The sequence below is a fragment of the Chiroxiphia lanceolata genome, chromosome 6 (genome assembly GCF_009829145.1).
Source record: "Chiroxiphia lanceolata isolate bChiLan1 chromosome 6, bChiLan1.pri, whole genome shotgun sequence".
Lineage (NCBI taxonomy): Eukaryota > Metazoa > Chordata > Aves > Passeriformes > Pipridae > Chiroxiphia > Chiroxiphia lanceolata.
The window spans coordinates 31466744-31487401 of record NC_045642.1 but is presented as its reverse complement, the minus strand read 5'-3'; the positions used below and the strand labels follow the sequence as shown (position 1 = coordinate 31487401).

The 20658-nt window shown below is 35.1% G+C and overlaps 1 protein-coding gene across 12 annotated transcripts in view; it reads left to right on the top strand.

The window, feature by feature from the left end:
- GPHN (gephyrin) overlaps positions 1–20658 on the top strand; it is a 291964-nt gene that overhangs the window by 202796 nt on the left and 68510 nt on the right. For 8 of the 12 annotated variants that reach the window (XM_032689727.1, XM_032689720.1, XM_032689728.1 and 5 more), the window contains 3 exons: positions 11586–11642; positions 13618–13689; positions 19684–19725. The exons of 3 other annotated variants lie outside the window; for them this stretch is intronic. In XM_032689727.1, the coding sequence (XP_032545618.1) occupies positions 11586–11642; positions 13618–13689; positions 19684–19725 (171 nt within the window). The remainder of the gene's footprint in view (positions 1–11585; positions 11643–13617; positions 13690–19683; positions 19726–20658) is intronic. One more of the 12 variants, XM_032689723.1, reaches the window with a different exon arrangement.

Below are 20658 nucleotides of genomic sequence, written 5' to 3'. Positions count from 1 at the left end.
GTTGGAACACAAACACTAAATTTCCAAGTGAAATTTGTTTCCTTTTTATTTATTAAGTTTGCATGTGCTGAAGTTTTTTCTACGTAGGACCTTGCTCAGGTAAGTAGCAAGTGTTTTAGCACAGCTCTTTATCTGTGATATGGTTGAGGACCATAGGAAAGTTCAAAGGATGTTTTAAATTGTTAGGATCATCTACATAGAATAAATCACACCCCAAGCACTGCAAGCGTTTCTTGGTTTTTCTTGTAAAAATACACACAGGCATAGTTAGTTACTTGATCCTGCTAAAAATTCTAATGTTTTCATGATTATTTCTGGGTTTAATTTTCTCTAAAATGTTTTTAATGCACATTCCAGGATTACAGAAAATTATATTTAGTAAAAAGAGACGCTGAGAGAATGTATATGGGAGCAGAAAGTAGCCAGAGTTGCCTCAAGATGAGGAATCCTGCTTACTAATGCAACTAAACTACTATATCCCCCTGGGTTCTTCTCAGTACAGTGCAGCAGTGGTTTTCAAATCAATTACTCATTAAGATACTAGCATATTTTCATATAATCACTGCCTTTTCCCCTTATTGTTTAGAGTGTATTGTCCTGGCAAAACATGTGGATAATTGAGCCCTAGCAGGTATTATTTTTAGTTTACATTTTGGTTACAAACCCTGGTTGTTAGTTAACAACCTGCTCCAGCTTCAAAAGTGAGACATTGTAACTAAGAAGCTGCTTGGTGTGCTTGGGTTATCAAAAAAACATCATAAATAATAAAAACAAAGTTACTGAAATCCTCTCTAAAATCAAAGATTCACTTTGTAGGAAGGTCAAAACTACAGGGGTAGGCTTTTAGGGTTTTTTTGTTTCTACCAAAATAGACCTGTCAAGAAGTCTCTGGAGAGGAAGAATCAAGACTGGGATCAAGTGCAAGCTGAACATTGAATTTCAGTGGAAGTACCTGTTTGTCTTAGCTTTATTTATTGAATATCTGTGCTTCAAGTAGTGCTATATTTATTGATAAAAGTAGTAATATTGATAAATAGTATAGCAGTGCCAAAATCTAGTTCCCTTCCCTTACTCATGCTGGAGAACTGCTTATAACAGAACTAAAGAAGGATGTTAGAGTAGTTGGGAACTGGCATCAGATCCAGAAGTTCCAGAACAATTCTCATATTCATAGAATCAGCTACTTTTCACACCTATTATATTGAATCATGCAAAGAAGCTCTAATGTGCAAAATATCCCTGCATTTCTCTTCTTAGTAATCAGTTGGTATTTATTAAGCTACAGAACTTCATTCTTTTCCTGAGTCCAGTGAAACTTCCAAACATGTCAGAAAAAGTTTCTCAGGCTTTCCATGGAAAAATTATTTTTTCACATTGTAGCTATTCTGCATGTGTATCCCTTCAGAAGAGAATAATCTTCCAGTACATACATCCTGGCTCACACATGCATTGCGTGTATACTTATGCTGCATCAACTTGTCAGTTCCTCCTTGAAATGTTTTTTTCAATTAGTCTTGGGCTCAAGAGTTTTCATTTCTTACTACACTGTCTTCAAAGACCAAGTGTTTTTTTCAAATTCTCATAACTTCAGTTTGTCATTTCCTAAGAAAAAGATGTGCATCCTTCTCACATTAGTTTCCTTACCTGCACCTTTTCAGTTCCTGTCCAAAGCAAATCTCTGATTTGAATTCTGATGTAATGCCAGAAGAGGTTTTTTGGGTTTGTTTGATGATTTTGGCTTTTTCGCAACAGCAGTGTAGTTACATGTATCTGTCATCCAGTGTCTTCAATTAGAAATTACTGTGACTGCACCTCTACAGAATTGTTTCAAGCTCTATTTTCAATATATTTAGTTCTGGTCTTTCACCAATGCTTGTTGAGTTTGTTGGCGCTTGGTGATCATTTGATGTCTTTGGAGTTGGCCTCTTGGAGGAGGAATATTGACTTCCCATCTCCATTCATTCTTTTTTCATTGGGGATATTAGTTCCTGTTACCTAGGTCAATTGACTTAATCTTGTTTATGGAGAACGATTTCAAGAGTAAAACTATGCATCTTATAGGCTGAATTTTCATATAGTCATATGTTCTGTTTGTAGGAATTTGGTTTTCTTCTGCTCTTCTTCTTTAGTGTCTTAGTCCATTCATACATTAGCCTGATCTTAATCAATAGCTCAGGTACGGGAAGGCTTGCTTCTGTTCCTTCACTGACTATTGACATAATAAATAATCCACATCACTTACTGCTGTGTTCTTTTTTGATAAAATAATCAGAAATTTTAAAAATGTACCTGCAAGGATAAACAACAATCTTTTTCTAGTTGTTTCTTTCTTATTAGAGCAAATAATTTAATGATGCTGTAGCAGAGTTCAATGCCAGCTATTATAGGAGAGATAGGTGATGTATTTTAAAACAAAAAAGATTTCATTCACCCTTTCATATATATGTACTCAAGAGCACAAAAATACATACATTCAGTGGTCTGTCCAGTGTCCGTAAGTGTGTACCCACCTGGTCTGGTCAGGATTGCCCGAAATGATGGAGAGGACACGCGGCACCAGCTACAACATTCTCCACAGCTTCTCTAGCATCCTTCTTAGCCAGTAGCCATTAAGTCAGTGTTGAATCTACCTTTTATACTCTTTAGGAGCTGACAGTTAAGGGGGTATTTGTCTCTCCATCTGGCCGCACCTCTTGAATATGTTAGATTTTCTTACTGTACTGTGTTCTCTTTATCTAAATCTGCTTTTTATCATTCCAACATTATCTCACAGTGGTTCAGTTCTTTATTTTGCTCCATAAACCATTTTAGGTTGTCTTCTCTTACTGATGGGGTATCCCCAGAAGCTGCATGAAGTGCTGTGAACTAAAGTCAGAGTGGTGCTTTTGAAAAAGGCTGATGAAAGGTGGTCATTTGTTGCCCTTGGTGGATAAAACTTTTATCTCAATACAGAAAAATATATTTTTCAAGATCAGTCTTGTTTGAATTGAGTACCTGTTCACTTTGGGTTTGTTGAATCCATATTAAAAATACTTCCTCTTTCAGAGCAAGTCTATCTTCATGTAGTCAAGCAATCGGGCAATTTCATTACAGTATGTGAAGTCATTCTTGATCTGATGTGGTAAGAAAAGCAACTCTCCAAAAAGCCAGCTTATCTAAAAAAAAAGTTTATCCAAAAATTGTTTACCTAAAACCAGATTGAGCCCAATGCAAGGCTCATATAGACCATTTACTCTAGAATATGTGTGTGTCATCATCTGGTTTTGCGTGGCACTTACAATGTACCTTCTGCAAGGCATAGGAAATATAAACCTTATCTCAATTTTGAGATTTTTTTTGTAATAACTCTTTCATATCAAGTCTCATTTCTGATGTCTTTTTTACCGAAGCACATAAGCTTTCACTTTTACAAAAGCTAGTTCTCAGAATCATGTTACCCTTGCATCTATAGGTCGGTACAGCAATGCATCAAGTGTGAATATAGTCATTCATCTTTTTTTTTTTACCCAAGATAGACAAGGCAAGCCATTTTCTTTTAGGACTTAGCCTGAGTAATTGCTAGCAGCATTTGAGAGTTTCATTTGTCAAGAAGATACTTACATCATCTTGATTATCCAAGTTTTTGTACTGTAGCTATTGTTTCCCCACCAGGTTTTTAGAAAAATGGACAAGATGCTTTCTCTTTAACATTCTTCTGCCAAGTTCCTGTGCCTTATTTCCTGGCTGGAAAAGGAGAACTTGGTATGTGGCCTGATGTTCTCGCTTCTACTCAGTCTGTGCCTCACTATTCCTCAGGATGATTGTTTAAAAAAAAAATAAATCTGTGCACATTGTTACAGTCTACTGTGTAACCATAACCAGGGAAGATGCATGCACTAAGCTAATGCTGCTATATTCTTTGGTGTGGTCCTACACTATGTGTTCTAAGTCAGTAGATGACAGTTTAGAGTACCTGAAGTGAACAGTGATCATAAGCATTAGATGAAATAAATTTATCTGGAAAGCTTTGAAAGCATTATTGTAATCCCTCATGTACCAAGTCCATTCCATTAATAGTCCCTGTTAAATTAAGCATCAATAAACAGTGCTAGGAAATGAGAGAAAAATGTGATGGAAAGGTAAAGGTTTTTAGAATCAAAAGAACATTTGTCGCAATCACTTGTCCAGCCTTCTCATAAACAACCATTCTAAATTTGTTAATACAGTTTCACCCTGTTAATTCACTTCTTTGTCTGCTTACCACTCTAACTACCTCCTTTCTCACAATGGAAGTTAGAAGCCCTTTATTTTGTAAATAAAACCATTAAGGCTTAGGTCAATGCTTATCCATTTCTGTATCCTGGGATCTGCAAAGAGTATTGTGCATGTGCCAAGTGCATTGCCTGTGTTTGAGAAAATTTTTATTTAGTGTCACTTTTTGTTTAGTAAAATATTAATCAAAGATTGTTCTTCCTGTTTTAATTTTCTGCAACAGGAAAAGGGAGAAGGCACTATAGTGCTTCAGGGAATTGTCCCATTTTGAACTTCGGCAACTAGTTGAGCAAACCCATTCTGTTTGCTTCTTGAAAGATTATGTAAGAAAATAGTATTTAATTTTTTCTAAATTTCTGCCTTTGAAAAACTAATAAACTGTAGCAGCACAAATTATGACAAAACTCTGATGACATGTTAATATACAAGTTCAAAATTGTGTGACCATGAAGATATTATTCTATTCACTGATGCCTCAAGATTTGGTGTTTGAATGTGTTCTGATGATTATTAGTGATGGCAATGATCCAAATGAATCCCCATTTTTATTACACTCAAAATTATCTTTAATATTTGAAATTAATTACCTCTATTTTGCTTATCCATTTAGTTTAATTTTAAAGGCAAAATATGGTATAATCTCTTTAAAAGGGTCATTTATGAATAGGGTAGAATTTGATTTCTTCAATTAGGTTTCAACAGTATGTTTACTTGTTTGAAAGGAATGGAAGTGTTCTTTCTGTTTTCTGATCCCTTTTGCACTATCATTGCATATTACTGGACAGAATTTCTGTAGGCATTTATTGCTATTTACATTTACTGAAACCTGCATACATTTCACTATGTAGGTTTTTATTTAAACTAGCAATACTGGAGACTATAGGAATGTATTTATGGAAAAAGTCTATGACAAAAAGGGTCCTGAAGGTGAGTCATTCAAAGCGCTTACATTTGAAACATATTTCTCTTCAATGACTGTTGGAAATGGGGCCTCCCACTTGATTACCCTACAGTAGATTTATTCTGTAAGAAACAGTGACAGGATTGGCAAGATTTCAAAACAGCTGTTGCCTGTTTTCAAATTTGCGCCATTCATTGCAGTTTATTTTTTAAGACTGTTTTTTTCTTTTATAAATACTTTTACAAAATGTGAGGAGTGCCTTTGAGCAAGGAGTTCATATGGGTTTGGCACAGCAGTTCTTTGCAACACTTGGTTTGCTTTATTAAGTTTTCTAGGCAGCCTCCTTGGACAATGGTTTCACTCAACAGCACTGTCAGTATGGACAAAGTGACCTTAGTAGCTTCCCAGGTTATTGCTGGTAGTTAGCCGCTTAAAGGTCATATTGTTTTAAGTTTCTGCAAAGTGAATTGAATCCCAGATCTTTCTACCTTAGCTTTGTCTTCCAAGGTCCTCTCACTGCTTTAATTGTTTCCTATGGCTTAAGTGGCTACACCCTTTTCCAGTATCCTTACCAACCCTTCCGCTCCTCTTTTACAGTTGAACTCCTCAGGACACGTAAATGCGAGGAAATACATGGGACAAGAAGCTTTATAGATTTTCTAAACACAGCCCTGTCTAGTCAAAAGTACAGGCTGTAACAGATATTTGAGAACAAATCTTAAATGCACTTAAACAGGTTTACTCTTCCCTTTAAAGTCCCGCTGGCCCACATGTTCTCAGAAAGATGAGACCTTCCTTGTTACACTGAGCCCCAGTGCAAACACCTCTCCCTTAATTTTGCTACTAGAAGTGGTCAAAGAGAGCAAATATTTGCTTTATAACCCTACCAGAAAGCTGATTTGCTTTATAACCTGCCTGTCGCACCATCAGGTCGCTTCTAAGTGACTTCATTGGTGCAAGAGTTTTCACCGTGACCACCAAGGTATCTCTGATAGGAGTGAACTTAGTGTCTAAAAATGTTTAAAGGACTTTGTCCTCCACTAGATGTGCTATAGCTCTGTATGTGCCTGCATACACAGCTTAGGACAACAAGGCAAAATAGCAGCACACTCAGAAGTGAATTGTCAGTTTGGGAAAGGTATGCAAAAAGAATGCAAAACTTCACCACCTAGGACTTAACATATCTTTATTTTTTCCTTAAATATGACCTTCTTCCTGCTTGCCAAGACAGATTTCTGCAACAGGTGTTTGGGTTTTGAAAAGCTCTACTAGTAGCATGAGGTGCAAATTCTGCTTTCCTTTGTGGGGAAAGCAAGAGAATAAATGAGGCTGCAGGCAAAAGTGGGGAACAAAATGTGCCAGCAGATAGTGAAAAAATGTTCAAGCAGTTCTGAAATGCGAGATTTAAAGTATTGAACTGATGTGAAATTGAATGTAAAGGTTGTGTGGTAAAGGTCTAAAACGAAGCAAAGCAGTATTTGTGGCTCTTGAGTGATGAGGCTGCAGGGCTGAGAGAGGTTTGAAGAAGAGTAGGAAGTAGCTTGGATGCAGGAGGCAGCAAAAGCATTATGAGAAAAGAAGGGCTGTGGTCAGGATAGAACTGGGAGGAAGGCAGCCTTGAGCTGGTATAGAAGGGTTTGCGAACCTTCAGCTATGTGACAGGAGGGTTTGTGCAACCTGTTAACTGCATAATGAAAGTGAGGACCCAGCTCTCATATGCCCAGGTCTCCAGTTTAAACGAGGACTTAGGACATGAAGTCACTACAAATCATCAATCGTGGCTGGGCTTCACAAACAAAGAGTTTGGGAAGGACTCTACCCACATTTACTACAGGCGCACTGGTGGCTAAAGAGGCCAATGCGAGATAGACAAGCCTGGTTGCAAACTACAAATAGAGACATACTGTATAATGGTTGTGTTTATTGTAGTCTGTCTTTCCCTGGCTGTGCATTTTCACCTACCAGCTTTTAGATTTATTTCTGACCATTAAATTTCACTTAAGTCACTAGATATTTTGAAGAACTAGGCTGCCACATGTTGGTGTAAAATAACCAGTGTATTATTACCAAGCCTTTTGTATAAGGACATGGTTACATTATCTTTGCCACTATATGTGTTAACAAAGCATTTGATCTAGTGATGATACTTCAATACTGCAACAAAATTACATTACTTTCTACCATTGATTGTTCCACCTGCACTGTGTTTATTCCCTTATCTGCACATGGAACAGTGTGAGGAGTAGTGCCCATTTAAAAAAACAATGTGAGCTGTGTGAGCAAAATTTGTGATGGTATGATAATGATGTTTTATTGGCATTCATTAGCATTCACATACATTATGCTTTTGTAGATTTACCATTATCTATGAAGTGCAGCAACCATAATAAAACTTTTATGCCATACTGCAGTATAATGCACAGGCAGGAATATGTTTATTGGTTGAGAATATATGTCTCTTTTATAGGAGCCTGTATTCCCTTTGTTTGAAAATATTCCCTGCTTATTTAGGAAGCCCCATCGAATTGGTGTTTGTCTGACCTAAAACTGCAGAAATAAAAATACTTTCAAGTGCAAGTCTATTTTTCATATATGAATGTAAAAGTTAAGCATAATGCGTTTTTAAGTTGAAAGAAATTGATTTGCTGCAACATTAAAATATATAAACTCTTTGGTTTTGCTTTTATACATCCACCTACCTTTCACTGAATATCTCTTTAACCTGGACTGGAAACTCATGCCCTTGTTTTTCTTCTATAATTTTGTCTTTACTTACTGTTCATCGTTGATCTCTGTGTAGTAATCAAGTGGGGAGAACAGCAATAATCTGAACTTGTTTTGGATGCTGTGTAGTATAATCTCTTGATTATTGTGATTCCAATATTGTATGCCAACCATTGAATGAGGTACTTGACATCTTTTTAAACTACTGCTGTGAAGAGTTTACATTGTGAGTGGTTGCATTTATTCAATTTCAGAATTAAGTAAATTGATCATATCAAAAGTTATTGTCATTATGACCCAGGCATGTATTGGCCAGGATTTTGAAAAAAAGTCTGACAGAAGTTTGGCTTTTTGGTGAATGTGGATGGAAAAACACATTTCTGAAAGCTTTAGGTCTGGCAACATTCCAATTTCTGTGTCAGAGTGTAAGCAGGGAAAACTTTAGAGTAGCCCACACAGAGTATATTATCAGAAAAGGGAAGGAGTCTAAAATGGATAGTGCTAAATATTTGAGGCTGTTTCTCCTGTTGTGGAACTCTTCCTTTAAATAATCCAACAAAAGGCAGAGTCTCAGATTAGCTAGTTGTTCAGAGCTGTTCTTTCTTTATGACAAGTATAACTGCTGGTCTAGATATGTATTTAAGGTTAGGTATTTTAATTTTTTTTTTTCTGAAGTAAAATCTAGGATGAAGATAACAGGTACATTTCTCATGTGCCTCTATTAGGTGGAAGGTAGGGGAATAATAATGAAACCATATGCAAGACTTCTGCTTAGAAAACACTGTTCACTCATCTTCTAACAAGTTCATTAAGCATATTTGAGCATTCCTCTTTGCTAACTATTTGGTTCTGGTTTCCCTGCTTCCTAAGTTTTCTTCCACTGGCTTCCTATCTCATTCTGCTCCAACTGTAACTCCACCTTGTTCTTCAGGTATCAGGATAGGGACACCTCTGGCTAATCTTTAGCTATTAAATCCTACTATTAGTGCCTTGTGATAAGAAAGGGATGTAAATATAATTTACTTAACTGTCAGGTTCATTATACCTTGCTAGTTTCCTGGAATGTTGCCTACACAGCACCTTTCTTTCTTCATTACACTGAGTATCTTAATTCGCCACCTTCAGTGTTCCCAACCTTCATGTCTTTCAGGTAACATTTTTGCCAATACTACTTGGTGTTGCTCCTGCCTCATCTCTTAATCCACTTATTTAGCTTGTGTTATGGTATAGATACTTTTGATTTAGATCACTTACACACGTTTCATCGTAATCTTTTATAACTACAAGTGTTCATCTGTGATGGGGTTCTTGTGTCTAAGTGAGTTTCTGAAAAACAAGGAGTGTATAATCCATGCCATTTTCTGAATTAGTACTTTATCTGTCAACTTCTAGATCATCATACAGGAGTTTACCAGAGAAAGACAGGAATATACCTGAATTCCTTTCTGTGGTATTTGCCGAGAAAAAAAAAAGTGGTTTTTTTATTCCTACTGTCACTTGCCTTCCTGGTAGTATGCTATTTAATTCCCAGGACATATGTAGTGTGGCTTGTCCAATACTCATATAACACTGATTCATCCCTTGAGAAGTATTCAAATTGTACTCTGCAAGATTCCTGTAGAAAACACATTTTCATGTATATTAACAGTGCCATGGATGTAAAACAAGAGTTGACCTTAGGCTATCTCCTTGTAATTCATATGTCCAAGCATTTATAACTTCGTTGCTTGTAGTGTACACATTGTTTATATATTTCTATATATATTTTGAAGAAAGAAAGAGTAAGTAATATCAGTTATATGCACCTGTAGTATCTCCAATCTCATTTCTGACTGAATCCTAAACCTTCACCACAACTTGAACAGCCACAGTACCCATATTGGTGAGTAATTCAAGAAAAACTTTTTCCCTGAAGTGTAATGCATATTGTTGCCACTTAGAACTTTTCCTCAGGTTTCTGTGTTATGTGACATTTTTCTTAATGATCTAGTTCCATGTGAGATTATAAGCATTCCATGTGAGATCATAAGCATTTATTGTTTTTCTCTTTCTCATTTTTCAAAACAAAACTAAATATATTATTTTTGAAAAAAGTTTCAAATTGGTAAGATGAATTAGGGTTCTAGTAGATTATGTCTTATTACCTGGAACTGGATATTGGGGAAAGTATCTTTGCTCTAGATCCTGATGTTTTCTTTTCAGATAAGGATCTTTTTTTCCTAGTTGAGGTTTCCTTTTCTTTTCCTCACTTAGGAAATATATAGCAACTAGGTTATAACTGCATATATTTTAATTGAATTTGTCTTCTAAAGGAGACATATTTTATTTAAGAATGACAGTTTCTTCTTAGTGTATTAGATTGGAGATTTACTTGGAGTACCATGATAACAGTAATGTGGGTGTTTCACTTGAGAGTTCAAATCAGATGCTATTTTAATGCCATAAGACCAGGGAAGGAAAGCAACAATTAACATAAGTATTTCCAGTGTATTTTTCTAATGGACACCCTGTCAGAACTAAATACTTAAATTGTTAATATATTGTTTCGTTGCATTGTTTTCTTGAGAATCAAATGCAAGTTAAAAAAAAACCATTCTGTTGACTGAGTTTTGAGTAAGAATTTCTCCATTTTACATGGCTCAGGTAAAAAGAAACAGGACAATTTAACTTGTGCCTCTGCTAGTGTCCTCCAGAGAGCATAAAGCATCATTGAATTTCCGTGGTTCATTCAGTCTTTGGCTTCCTTAATGAGATTTCTTAAAGAAAAAACAATTAGTGTGGTTTGAAAGGGTTCACCTCAGTTGTGTGGGATTTTGTTTTACTTAGGCTATGAAACAACCATCAAATAATAAAAACTTTCCATTCAGTCTTGACTCAGACTAGAAGGATATTGCTAAAGTAATTTTTATTGTCGTCTTCTCTATTTCAGATGACACAAGTTCAATTTATCAGTAAAAGACATTTGTTTACCAGATTCAGCAATTCTGAAAAGAACTTTTGCTGTAAATGAGTGTTTTATGCTTCTAAAAATATGAATCCTTTTGAGAAGCTACCTGATTTGTTTCTTCCATACTCTGAATCATATAGGAAAAAATGTATATAATAAAGGAAAAGTAATCAGGTAGAAGATGTTGGAGATTATATATGTGGTATATTTAAATATTTAAAATAAAATCTAATGTTGGTCTGGCATTAAAATTTTCTGGTTGGGCAGCATAATTTTTAACTGGGAATCTTGACAGCAGTGGCTAAAATCTCTAGACCTGGGTCAGTAGGAATCTGTATTGCATTCTGTCAAGTATCAGTTGTGATACTTTCAGGCTCCCAGTTATAGCATATGCTGATCATATGATTTGTAGAAGGTATAGGGTGCTTTTTCTTCAGTGAGAGTTTAAGAACTTCGTTATTCTTAATATCCAAATCAGATAAGTAACACGTATTCTTTCAAAAATGTTAGTGAATTTAGCATGCAACATGTGTGCCACATTGGTAATATATTGAGATAAAAGTGATCAACAAAGCAAGTTTAAAATGCCATGATAAAGCATCATTTATTTCAGAAGTTAAGAGTCTGTGTCTTTGTCCTCTAGAGGTGTCTCAGAGAGTCAAATTGATGTCTTGCATGTACTGCTAACTGATTGTGTGGAAATTTTTTAAGTTCACTTTTTCTTTATTCTTCTGTCTTTTTACCCATCTTCCCCCATTGTAGCAAATTAGACGGCCGGATGAAAGCAAAGGAGTTGCTAGTAGAGTTGGATCCCTCAAAGTAAATATGTTTCTAACATTTATTTTGCAAGTTTTCTTCTATAGCCTACACTTTTCCTTTTAAAGGGGGAGGTGAGGGGAGGGAGGGAAGGGACTTTTCCATTCTCACCATCCCATCATTTTTATTTCAGTATTCTTATTGCTGTTGGGTCACATTTTGTTTGTTTCTGTGCTACACATAGAACAACCTACTGAAGGCAGGCTGCCAGTTAGGTAGCTTTGGATGTCACTACAAATAAGAGATAGTAACAACTTTCTTGAAATGCCTGTAATTTGGTGATCATGATTAAACCACTTCTCTGATCTCTGTTGTTTGTTGCCTGTTACGTGGAGAAGTGGCTTACTCATCTTCAAACTACTGCTTCCCATCTTCAAACATAATTAAACTTTTATGGTGTTGACACTTTTTGCATTTAATTCTGCAAAACACCATTACAAGATAGTTGAATATTTCATATATATGTAGCCTTTAAATTAGAAAAAATACCAGAGTAAGTAAAGATGAAATGAGAGATTCAGAAGAGTCTGTGAATGGAGCCACTGTTTTGCTGATAATTAGTATCTTCTGCCTTTTGATGTTTGTATAAACATGCCCAAATATTTAGATTGCTTAACAGAACAGGCAGATATCTAAACCAGTACCCACCATGCATAGTGTTACACCCTGATAAATGGTTTAGAACCAAGATTGCTGATCATATGCAGTCCAAGCCATTTTGTTTAGGTTCCTTTTCAAGAGTTGCCTCTATTACAATTATCCAATTTTCACTTTTCTCCACTTTATTTCCTTTTAGCACTTTCTCAAGCACTAATTTTTTTTTTCTTGTGCATTCTCCTTGCCTTTTCTGCCTTCTTGTTTTTTTACCTCTGTTTTGGTTTTGGTTTTGTATATGAATGTACTGCCTTTGTTCCAGGACAAGCCATCCTCTCTGTTCTCTAACACTGTTCTACAGCTGCTCTTTGTGAAAATGTTGTTTCACTGAGCACAAAGAAGGGGAGGGAAAAGATTAATTATGTACCTTTTTCCAGTAATGCCACCACTTAAATTGATCTCAACATAGAAAAAGAAGGCAGTTGCTATTTGTTTATACAAGTTCTAGCTAGAGGCATCTGTAGCATTCCTCACTGTCTGTGAGGCTTTATCTTTTCATCTTGTGATTTAGGAAGTGGTTTTAATTACGGTGTAGATGAGAAGAGCACTGTACATGAATGAGGCACTGTTTCAGTGGGAGACATTCAGACCACTGAATTCACATAGAGGAAAATAAAAGACAGCACAGTTTCTATGCTGTTTTTGAAAATTGTGTATGTAACTGCAGTGACCTGTGCGTCTTAAGGCTTGGGTCATCACATACAATTCTAGATTTGTAATGCATGTATATATGCAGAAGATGTAACTTATTTATGTGGTGGGTTTCACCTATTATTTTTATGGACACCCAATGATACCTAATTTTGGATTAATATTTCTGTATCTGATTGTTTAGGATTAATTCTATGACATATTTAGACACAAAATCTTCCTTATAGAAAATGGGAAATCCTAGTTGAGGTTCCCAAACATGAAAATTTACCTCTAAAAATTATTCTTTATGGAAATAAATTCTAGGCACAGCCTTACCAATAAACAAGCAAATAAATAAATACGTACATAATAAACAGTGTAGCAGAAATTCGATAGCTTTAGAATGATAGTTCTCTTGATTTTTCAATTTTTTTTTTCCTCTAGTGCAAAAGAGCCATGTTAGGCAAGATGTCTTGCTTCCAGATTCCGGGTTTACTGAGCTCGTATGTCCATGTTGTTGAAAGCACTTGAGGTCTTGAAATGTTTTGGCAGAGGCAGTGAGAAATGCGTTAAGCTATGATTTATTAAAAACAAATAAAACACAAAAAAAAGAACAAAATAAAAATGAAGAAAAAAAATGATTATGAGAACAGGTTGCTTTTTCAATTCATTTCCTGATGTTTACATGTAGCTCCGTCGAAAGCGGAAGGAGCTCAGAGATCACCTAGAAGGCAATGTCAAAGGATGCTCTCTCCGAGTAAATGTACGATTTCACTCGGTCATCTGATTTTTTTAAAACTTCTGCTGGCTGGTAACACCAAATCTGATTGGTTTGTCCTCTCATCCCCATCTTTTTCCTTTCTCCTTCTCTTTCTCCCTTTGTGTTTACTTTCTTTTCTAGCTGGGGCTTCATTTTAATGTGTATGAGAAACCTGACCTAATTGACAGCTTGTTTAAAAGGACATCCTACTGCATTTTAATCAATGCTAATCAAACTGCTTGGCTTTACAGAAACTAAAAAAAAAAAAAAATCCCTTTCCAAAATCAAAGTTGCATATCTAAAACTTCCAAAATCAAAGTTGCATATTTAAAAGTTTCCTGAATATTAAACTTAGCAATAAATAAAACAGATGCCCTTAATTAAAAGGATAATTCTTCTGCCAGAGATTGGTAGTCCTACCTGAACCAAAAACTGTGGCTAATATAAGGTAACTCAAAAGCTTATAGGTTCACATGTACCTCTGTCTTTAGCTTCAGTCTTTTTGGGTTGGGTTAATATTTGGCTGAATGACAGCTGTGAAAATTTGTTGCTTGTTTTTTAGCAGACTAATGCATAAAATTCTGCAGCATATTTCCTATGCATTACATTTACTCCTTAATGAAAAAAATATGAAAAAATAATTAGAATCTACTGTATGTCATGACACCCCTATAAAGTTGCACATTTTTCACAGAAATATTTAATAAAGCAAGTTAAATCCAGCATAACACTACAGACAGCAGTACCTCATGTTTAGTAGTTCAACTCATAAATTAAGATCAGCTTTTCAGCAGTTCTGTGGAAGTGACTTTAAGCCACATAATTTTGCGTATAATGAAAATTAGGAAAAAATGACACTTTTAGCATAGTAGATGTGAAACTTAGTAACCCTTTATCCCTTTGCACATCCATTCACTGAAGGTTCTCTGAATTATTTCTTTGGATTCATGTCCTGTTTGTCTTCCATACACTGTGATTGTTGTCATTCTCAGCACTATCATTCTAATGCATAATCCACTAAGGTTATACAGTGCAAGATAATTTTAGTAATGATAACGATTTGATAATTTTTACCCCTTTGGGTGCTTTTGCTTATCCAGCTATGTATCTGACATAAAGATGATTACTGCTTATTGTCAAATACAAATTCTTGAGTTTATAATCTTTTGCAGGTCAAATACAAGGAAATCGAACTGCTAGTATTTTGCAGTTTCTGTAAAATAAATTTGATTAAAGGACAGTATCTTTTTCCTGGCAAATCTTTTAAGAATCAAGTTTTGAGGGGAATAAACTGTGTCATATTTCAGATTTGGTGGCAACTCAAATTTATTAGTCACAATCAAGATAAAACAAGTTCCTTTATTTTAAACTACTCATTCTTAAATTTGTGATTTAATGCTTAAGAATAGATATAAAGCCAGGAAAAAAAATTATGCCCTGAAATCTTGTACTACAAAAAAGATGTTATAGTCACACATTATGTCACAGATTGTCACATGGGGAAAGATTTCAAATTAAAAGCTGTGACTACATTAGCCGTGACAACATGACTACGAGTTGTCATGAAATTGTCCTGTTCCTCTGTGCCAATTTATCTGTTATTTCGTGACCATACCCTACGTAATCTAAGTCAGTCAGTCAGTAAAGAATGTAAGTAATTAAACAAAGAAATGTTCCACATATTCTGCATATGCCTTTAAGTTTCTTAAAACAAGCAGGGCACATTGGTAAAATTTACTACTTTGTCACTGCTGTTCTGACTCATGCAGTAATAATGGATGTTTTAGACAGGACAACATTTTAAAAAACAATATACAAATGACTGATCAAAGAAAAGAAATATTGGACAGTTCTCAATAGGGGAGAATTGGAGAAAAAAAAATGAGGAATCTGTTAATAATTCATTGTTAAAATAATTTTCATCTTTTCCATATGCTTTTGGAAAGGGTTTTAGATGTAAATTGCTGATACTCCTACAACATGGCAAAACTATTGAATGGTATGGGAGGGGAAGCATGTAGTATCTGATGGCCAGCTCCATAAGTGAAAATGAAATGCTATTGCACAATTGTGTATTGCAAAATACCATTAAGGTGGAACCTTTGTTCCAGAATGAATTGCAAAGACTTGCTTTCTGGATTAAATTCAAAGGCTATTGGAAATATGTAGGAAACATTGGAATTCTGCAGAATATCCCCGATGCCACCAAAAGTTTAGAAAGCCTGCTAGATATTTGAAATAAAATTACACTGAAAACATGCATGAAAATTTGAGTTAATTAAGCAATTTTGGAGGTTGAGTAGTTTTCGTTTTTAATATGCTTTAATATCAGCAGTAACACATAACCATTTACCAAAAGTTAATCCTGACCTAAGATTTGGGTTTGCATTTCTTCTTGAGAAATTCATTCATCTTGAAGTTATTTTCATTATTTAATCCTCTGGCCCCTCCCAGAGACCAGTTTGACACTGAATTGTTGAGGAAAAAATAGTGTTCTGTCACTTGGATATGTTAGCATTCCCCCACTGTTCAAATTAATGTAGCAAGTGTATTTGCTACTGACATGATCAACAGTGGAAGAGTTGACTGGTTTATATTTTAGAACTCATAATACCTGCTAAAACCAATACCCTTATGAAAGTGTGGAATTACTGTGAAATTCAGCAGAAAAATAATGCTTCTGTCTGTGCTTTGGAGATTTTTTGGGTTTGGGTTTTTTTTTGTAATTGTGCAGGCTAAGAATTTTAAATGCGAGTTTAATTTCTGCAGAAAAATATTATGGAAAACCCATCAGAAAAAAATTTAAATCTAAGTATAGAAGTTCTACACGGAGTTCCCAAGTGATATGCCAAACAATTTTTTGTGGCTTTTAACCAGTATGGTTCCAAGTCAGAGATTCTGGATTTGTTCAGGAAAAGCATTCTTAGAATTCATAGCAGAGTCCAATAGATTATGTTAAATGGAACTGGGATAATAATTTCTCATACAGGCCTGTGTCTCTCAGAGTCTACAGTCTCCTGCATGTGTTTTCTGTCTGACTTTAAGTACCTGCCTTCTTTGGCCATGATAAAGGATTACATTTACGTGATTTTTGTTCTTGATCCTAATATTCCATTATTAAAGATCTGAGCCAAGCCAATAAAGCCTTCCAGCTGACAACAAATTGCTCTTGCAGCATTTGAACCAGGTTCTCAGTTGATGTAAATAGGCATAGCTCTTCTTAAATCATTCTCACGGTGGGGAATTTCTTTGACTGATAATTTGACCCTTAAATTGAATGTTCATGGGGGGAAAAGAGCACGTTAGCACATTAGCTTCACCTAACATAATATGTAGGGGTTGTCCAGTAGCATGCAAAATAAGGAGAGCTGCCCCCTCTGTCAAACTGGAAGAAACAATCACTTAAGTTCATATATGACTACAAATTTTAAGTAGAGTTGGTGATAGATTGCAGAAACATCCAAGGAGCTTGGAAAAGGACTGACATTTAATTTTAATAGCACAGAAGCTTACAAAATCCTGGAATTGGACAGATGCTAAAAATGGAAACTAGTTAGCAAGAAAGCAACACATAGAAATGATCAGGAAATTGTAAGTGTGCAGCAGATTAAACAGTCACATTGTGTGATCCAATTGAAGATAAAACACACAACAATCCCCAAGGCACGAGTGTGCTGTGAGCATAATCCTTTCCTCAAGAACATTAGGTCATTTTGAGACTAGAACACTTCAGTATATCTTTGATTTAATCATTATGAGAAAATTAAATAAGTACATTGAGAGACTATACATAAAAAAAAAATTAATTTTGAAGTAAGATTAGGAGATTAAGGAAAATTGTGTATGTGTGTGTTTTTTAGCATAGGAAGAAATAAAATATACTGGTATCTTGCTGAAGGGAATATTATCATTGCTTCTATAGAATTAGAACTATGAAAAAGAAAATATAAAATTGCTTGCAGTTATTAAATTCTAATTGGAATAAAAATGAAGTTAAATGGTTTCATTATTAATGAAAATATGGATAATTAGATTACAGGATACTTTGACAGGGAAAGTAGTAGTATTCTACTTGTAGTAGTTGTCTAAGAGAAGATTAAAGTACACAAGTGTCTACCATATCCCTTGTGAATTGGTGTGGGGAGTAGACAGGGTGAGATCTTTATGGAGTATGGTTCCAAACTTCCTCACCATTGTTGTTTTTGTTAATCTAGTTGCTCAGACTTTAAAAACTGATGCTATGATGATTCTTGCTATTACTGCATACTTTGGATTCTCACCTGCAAAGCCCAAGCTAATGTTTTTTTCCATGCTGTTGGAAGACAAACCATGGGAACAATGGCTGGACATTATTTATGAGAATCTTAATTAGAAACTCATCCAAAAGTCTTGGGTGAATAGCCGTGCCCCTGTTCTGAGCAAAAGCACACCTGTCTTTCTTAGAAAGATTTCAAAAGCAATGTTTCTAGGAACAGTTTTTGCTCTGTCAGAAAAGGATCTCTCTTTTTTCTTTTTTTCTTTAATTATAAAATAGACTATTTAAGAATAGTAATTGATTTCTTAAAACTGTGGGATTTGCTCTTGCTATTTGTCTGAAGGAATTTTCTGGTTTTGTCTTAATCCTTCTGCAAATCGTCTCAACATAAAAAAACATTTCATCAGTTGAAGAAAGTGCTGAGGATATGAATATTTAAGATGATGTGAAGTGATTCAAATTTTCTTGGTAGTGTTATCTGGAAGAGCAAATGAAATACACAATGCAAGAAAGGAACAAAAATATTTTCAGAGTATTAAAAGCTTTTCAAGGAGGAAAAATCAATTGTATAGAAACATAATGGAGACATAATTTAACACAGACCAATGTGACTGTAGAAGTGATATTTTATATTTCAATGAAAAAATATGGAATACACATTTGAGACTGAAGAATATTCTTCAAAGACTTCTTATGAATACCATGTTCTCTACTCAGTCCATTATATACCTAAGTCAGTAAGTGGTCACTAATAACTTATGTGGAAATTCTTGCTGTATTCATCTTTACCACAAATATATCTGAACTGCTGTACAGTTTTTTAAGTCTAAGGAAGTTTTGCTAAGGCTTCTCATAATTAATATTTCCCACCAGAAAAAAAATCAAGAGATTTTTAGTGCATTTATAAGAACCATGTCTTTTTAATTTTCACTTATTAGGGTGCTTTTACTCATTCTTCACAGACAGTGAAACATGAAATATTCTCACCCAAAGAAAGGATTTTCCTATAAACTACTGGAGAGTCCTTTTTTAATGGACTGCGTGATTAATAGTTTAGAGTATTGGCTATCTCATACAAACAAAATGTGTCTTAAAGCGATCAGTAAAACTAGTGTTACCAATTAACTTGTGTTTGTACTGCAAGCTTCTGACAGTGGACAGAGTCCCTCAAGAATCACAGACTTTATGTTGCATAGAGGCATAATCTGCAGTTTTCTACCAACCTATATTTGTCCACTAGTCATTGAACTTTGCAAGTTATTCTGGTTTTTGGGGCAGTGAGATTGAAGAAGAACCTCCACTGTTAAAATGCTGGTTCTGAGTATGTCAACACATAAAGATATACAAGACCTCTAATGGGTTTTCATATTGTAGCCTTTGCAGAGTTAGAATAAAACTAATAGTTTTAAATGAAAGAGATTAGTAAAGTTTCATCCTGGAATACCTTATTGTCCTAAGGATAGTGTTGTCAGTTATTTAGAGGAGGACGGATTGATAGTTGTCTTCAGATTCATCATTAGTTTTAATTATTTTTCAAATACAAAACTTTTTCTTTCTTTCAAGAAGCTTCCACCTTAAAAGGCATAAATTTGGAGTCTATGAAACAGCTGGTCATGGAAACTTTATGAACCCCCTGTTACTATCTCAGTGCTGGAACCACCTATACAGAAAACTTTCTGAGACCCTTACTGTGCCACCATTTCTTTTTTAACAATGTTTTCTTTTCCCCACTGCACAACCAGGCTCGACTCCCTTCGTGCTCATCCACCTATAGTGTTTCTGAGGTATACTTTGCACGTGTTCTCTCACACAGTCGACCTGCTCACCCATCACACTTTTTTGATTTAATTTACTTTTATTCTTTTTTTTTTTTGCATTGCACTGTGCACAAGTGGGGAAAAATCAGCTTGGGGGGCAGATTTTGCATGATCAATCTGCAACCATGTTCAGCGTGGTTTTAAAATCACTGTACCAGTCTGGGGCCACCATGATGTATAGTCTAGCTAGGCATCTGCTACATAGCACATGAGCTGAAACTGTATGATAAAGCATCCTTAGTTATCTCTTACATTAAAATATAAATAACAAAATGCCAAATGCTGCACCGGTTAGTCTGACCCCTTTTCAGAAAGTGAAACTGGAATGACTTGTAAAAATGGCCATCAAGTTATAATTACTAATTACCTGTCTAGATATAGGTGTGTTCATTATATCTGAAGTTCACTATTAATTTACAAAGCTCTGGCTTGGGTCATGGCCTGCCAAAATGCATAAACCATTTTAAATACTTCTGTATCAGCTTCATCATCTTCTACAATGAGGTATAGTACCATCTTAACAGGACTTGAAAATAAAAATACTTTCAACTGTAATTAGAAGGGGGGGAAAAAGAAGAAGTATGTTAAGATAAACTAGAATTCACAGTATCATGGGACAGAAACAGAGTTTATAAAATACTGTCAAATTAACACCATTACCTGCTGTGTAAAGATTAGGCTTCAGCATATTATTATAATTGATAAATGAAAGAGTATCAAAAAGATGGACTTGAGGTTTTCTGCTATACTGAATCAGTCTTGAGCAGATATAGTTATTTATTCTGTATTTTAAAATAATCCCTTAAAGTTGACAAGATCTTATAAAAAGTTAACAGTTCGCTCTATCTCGCACTGTGGGCCAAGTTCTAGACCTGATCTGAATGTTCTATTCATGAAAAT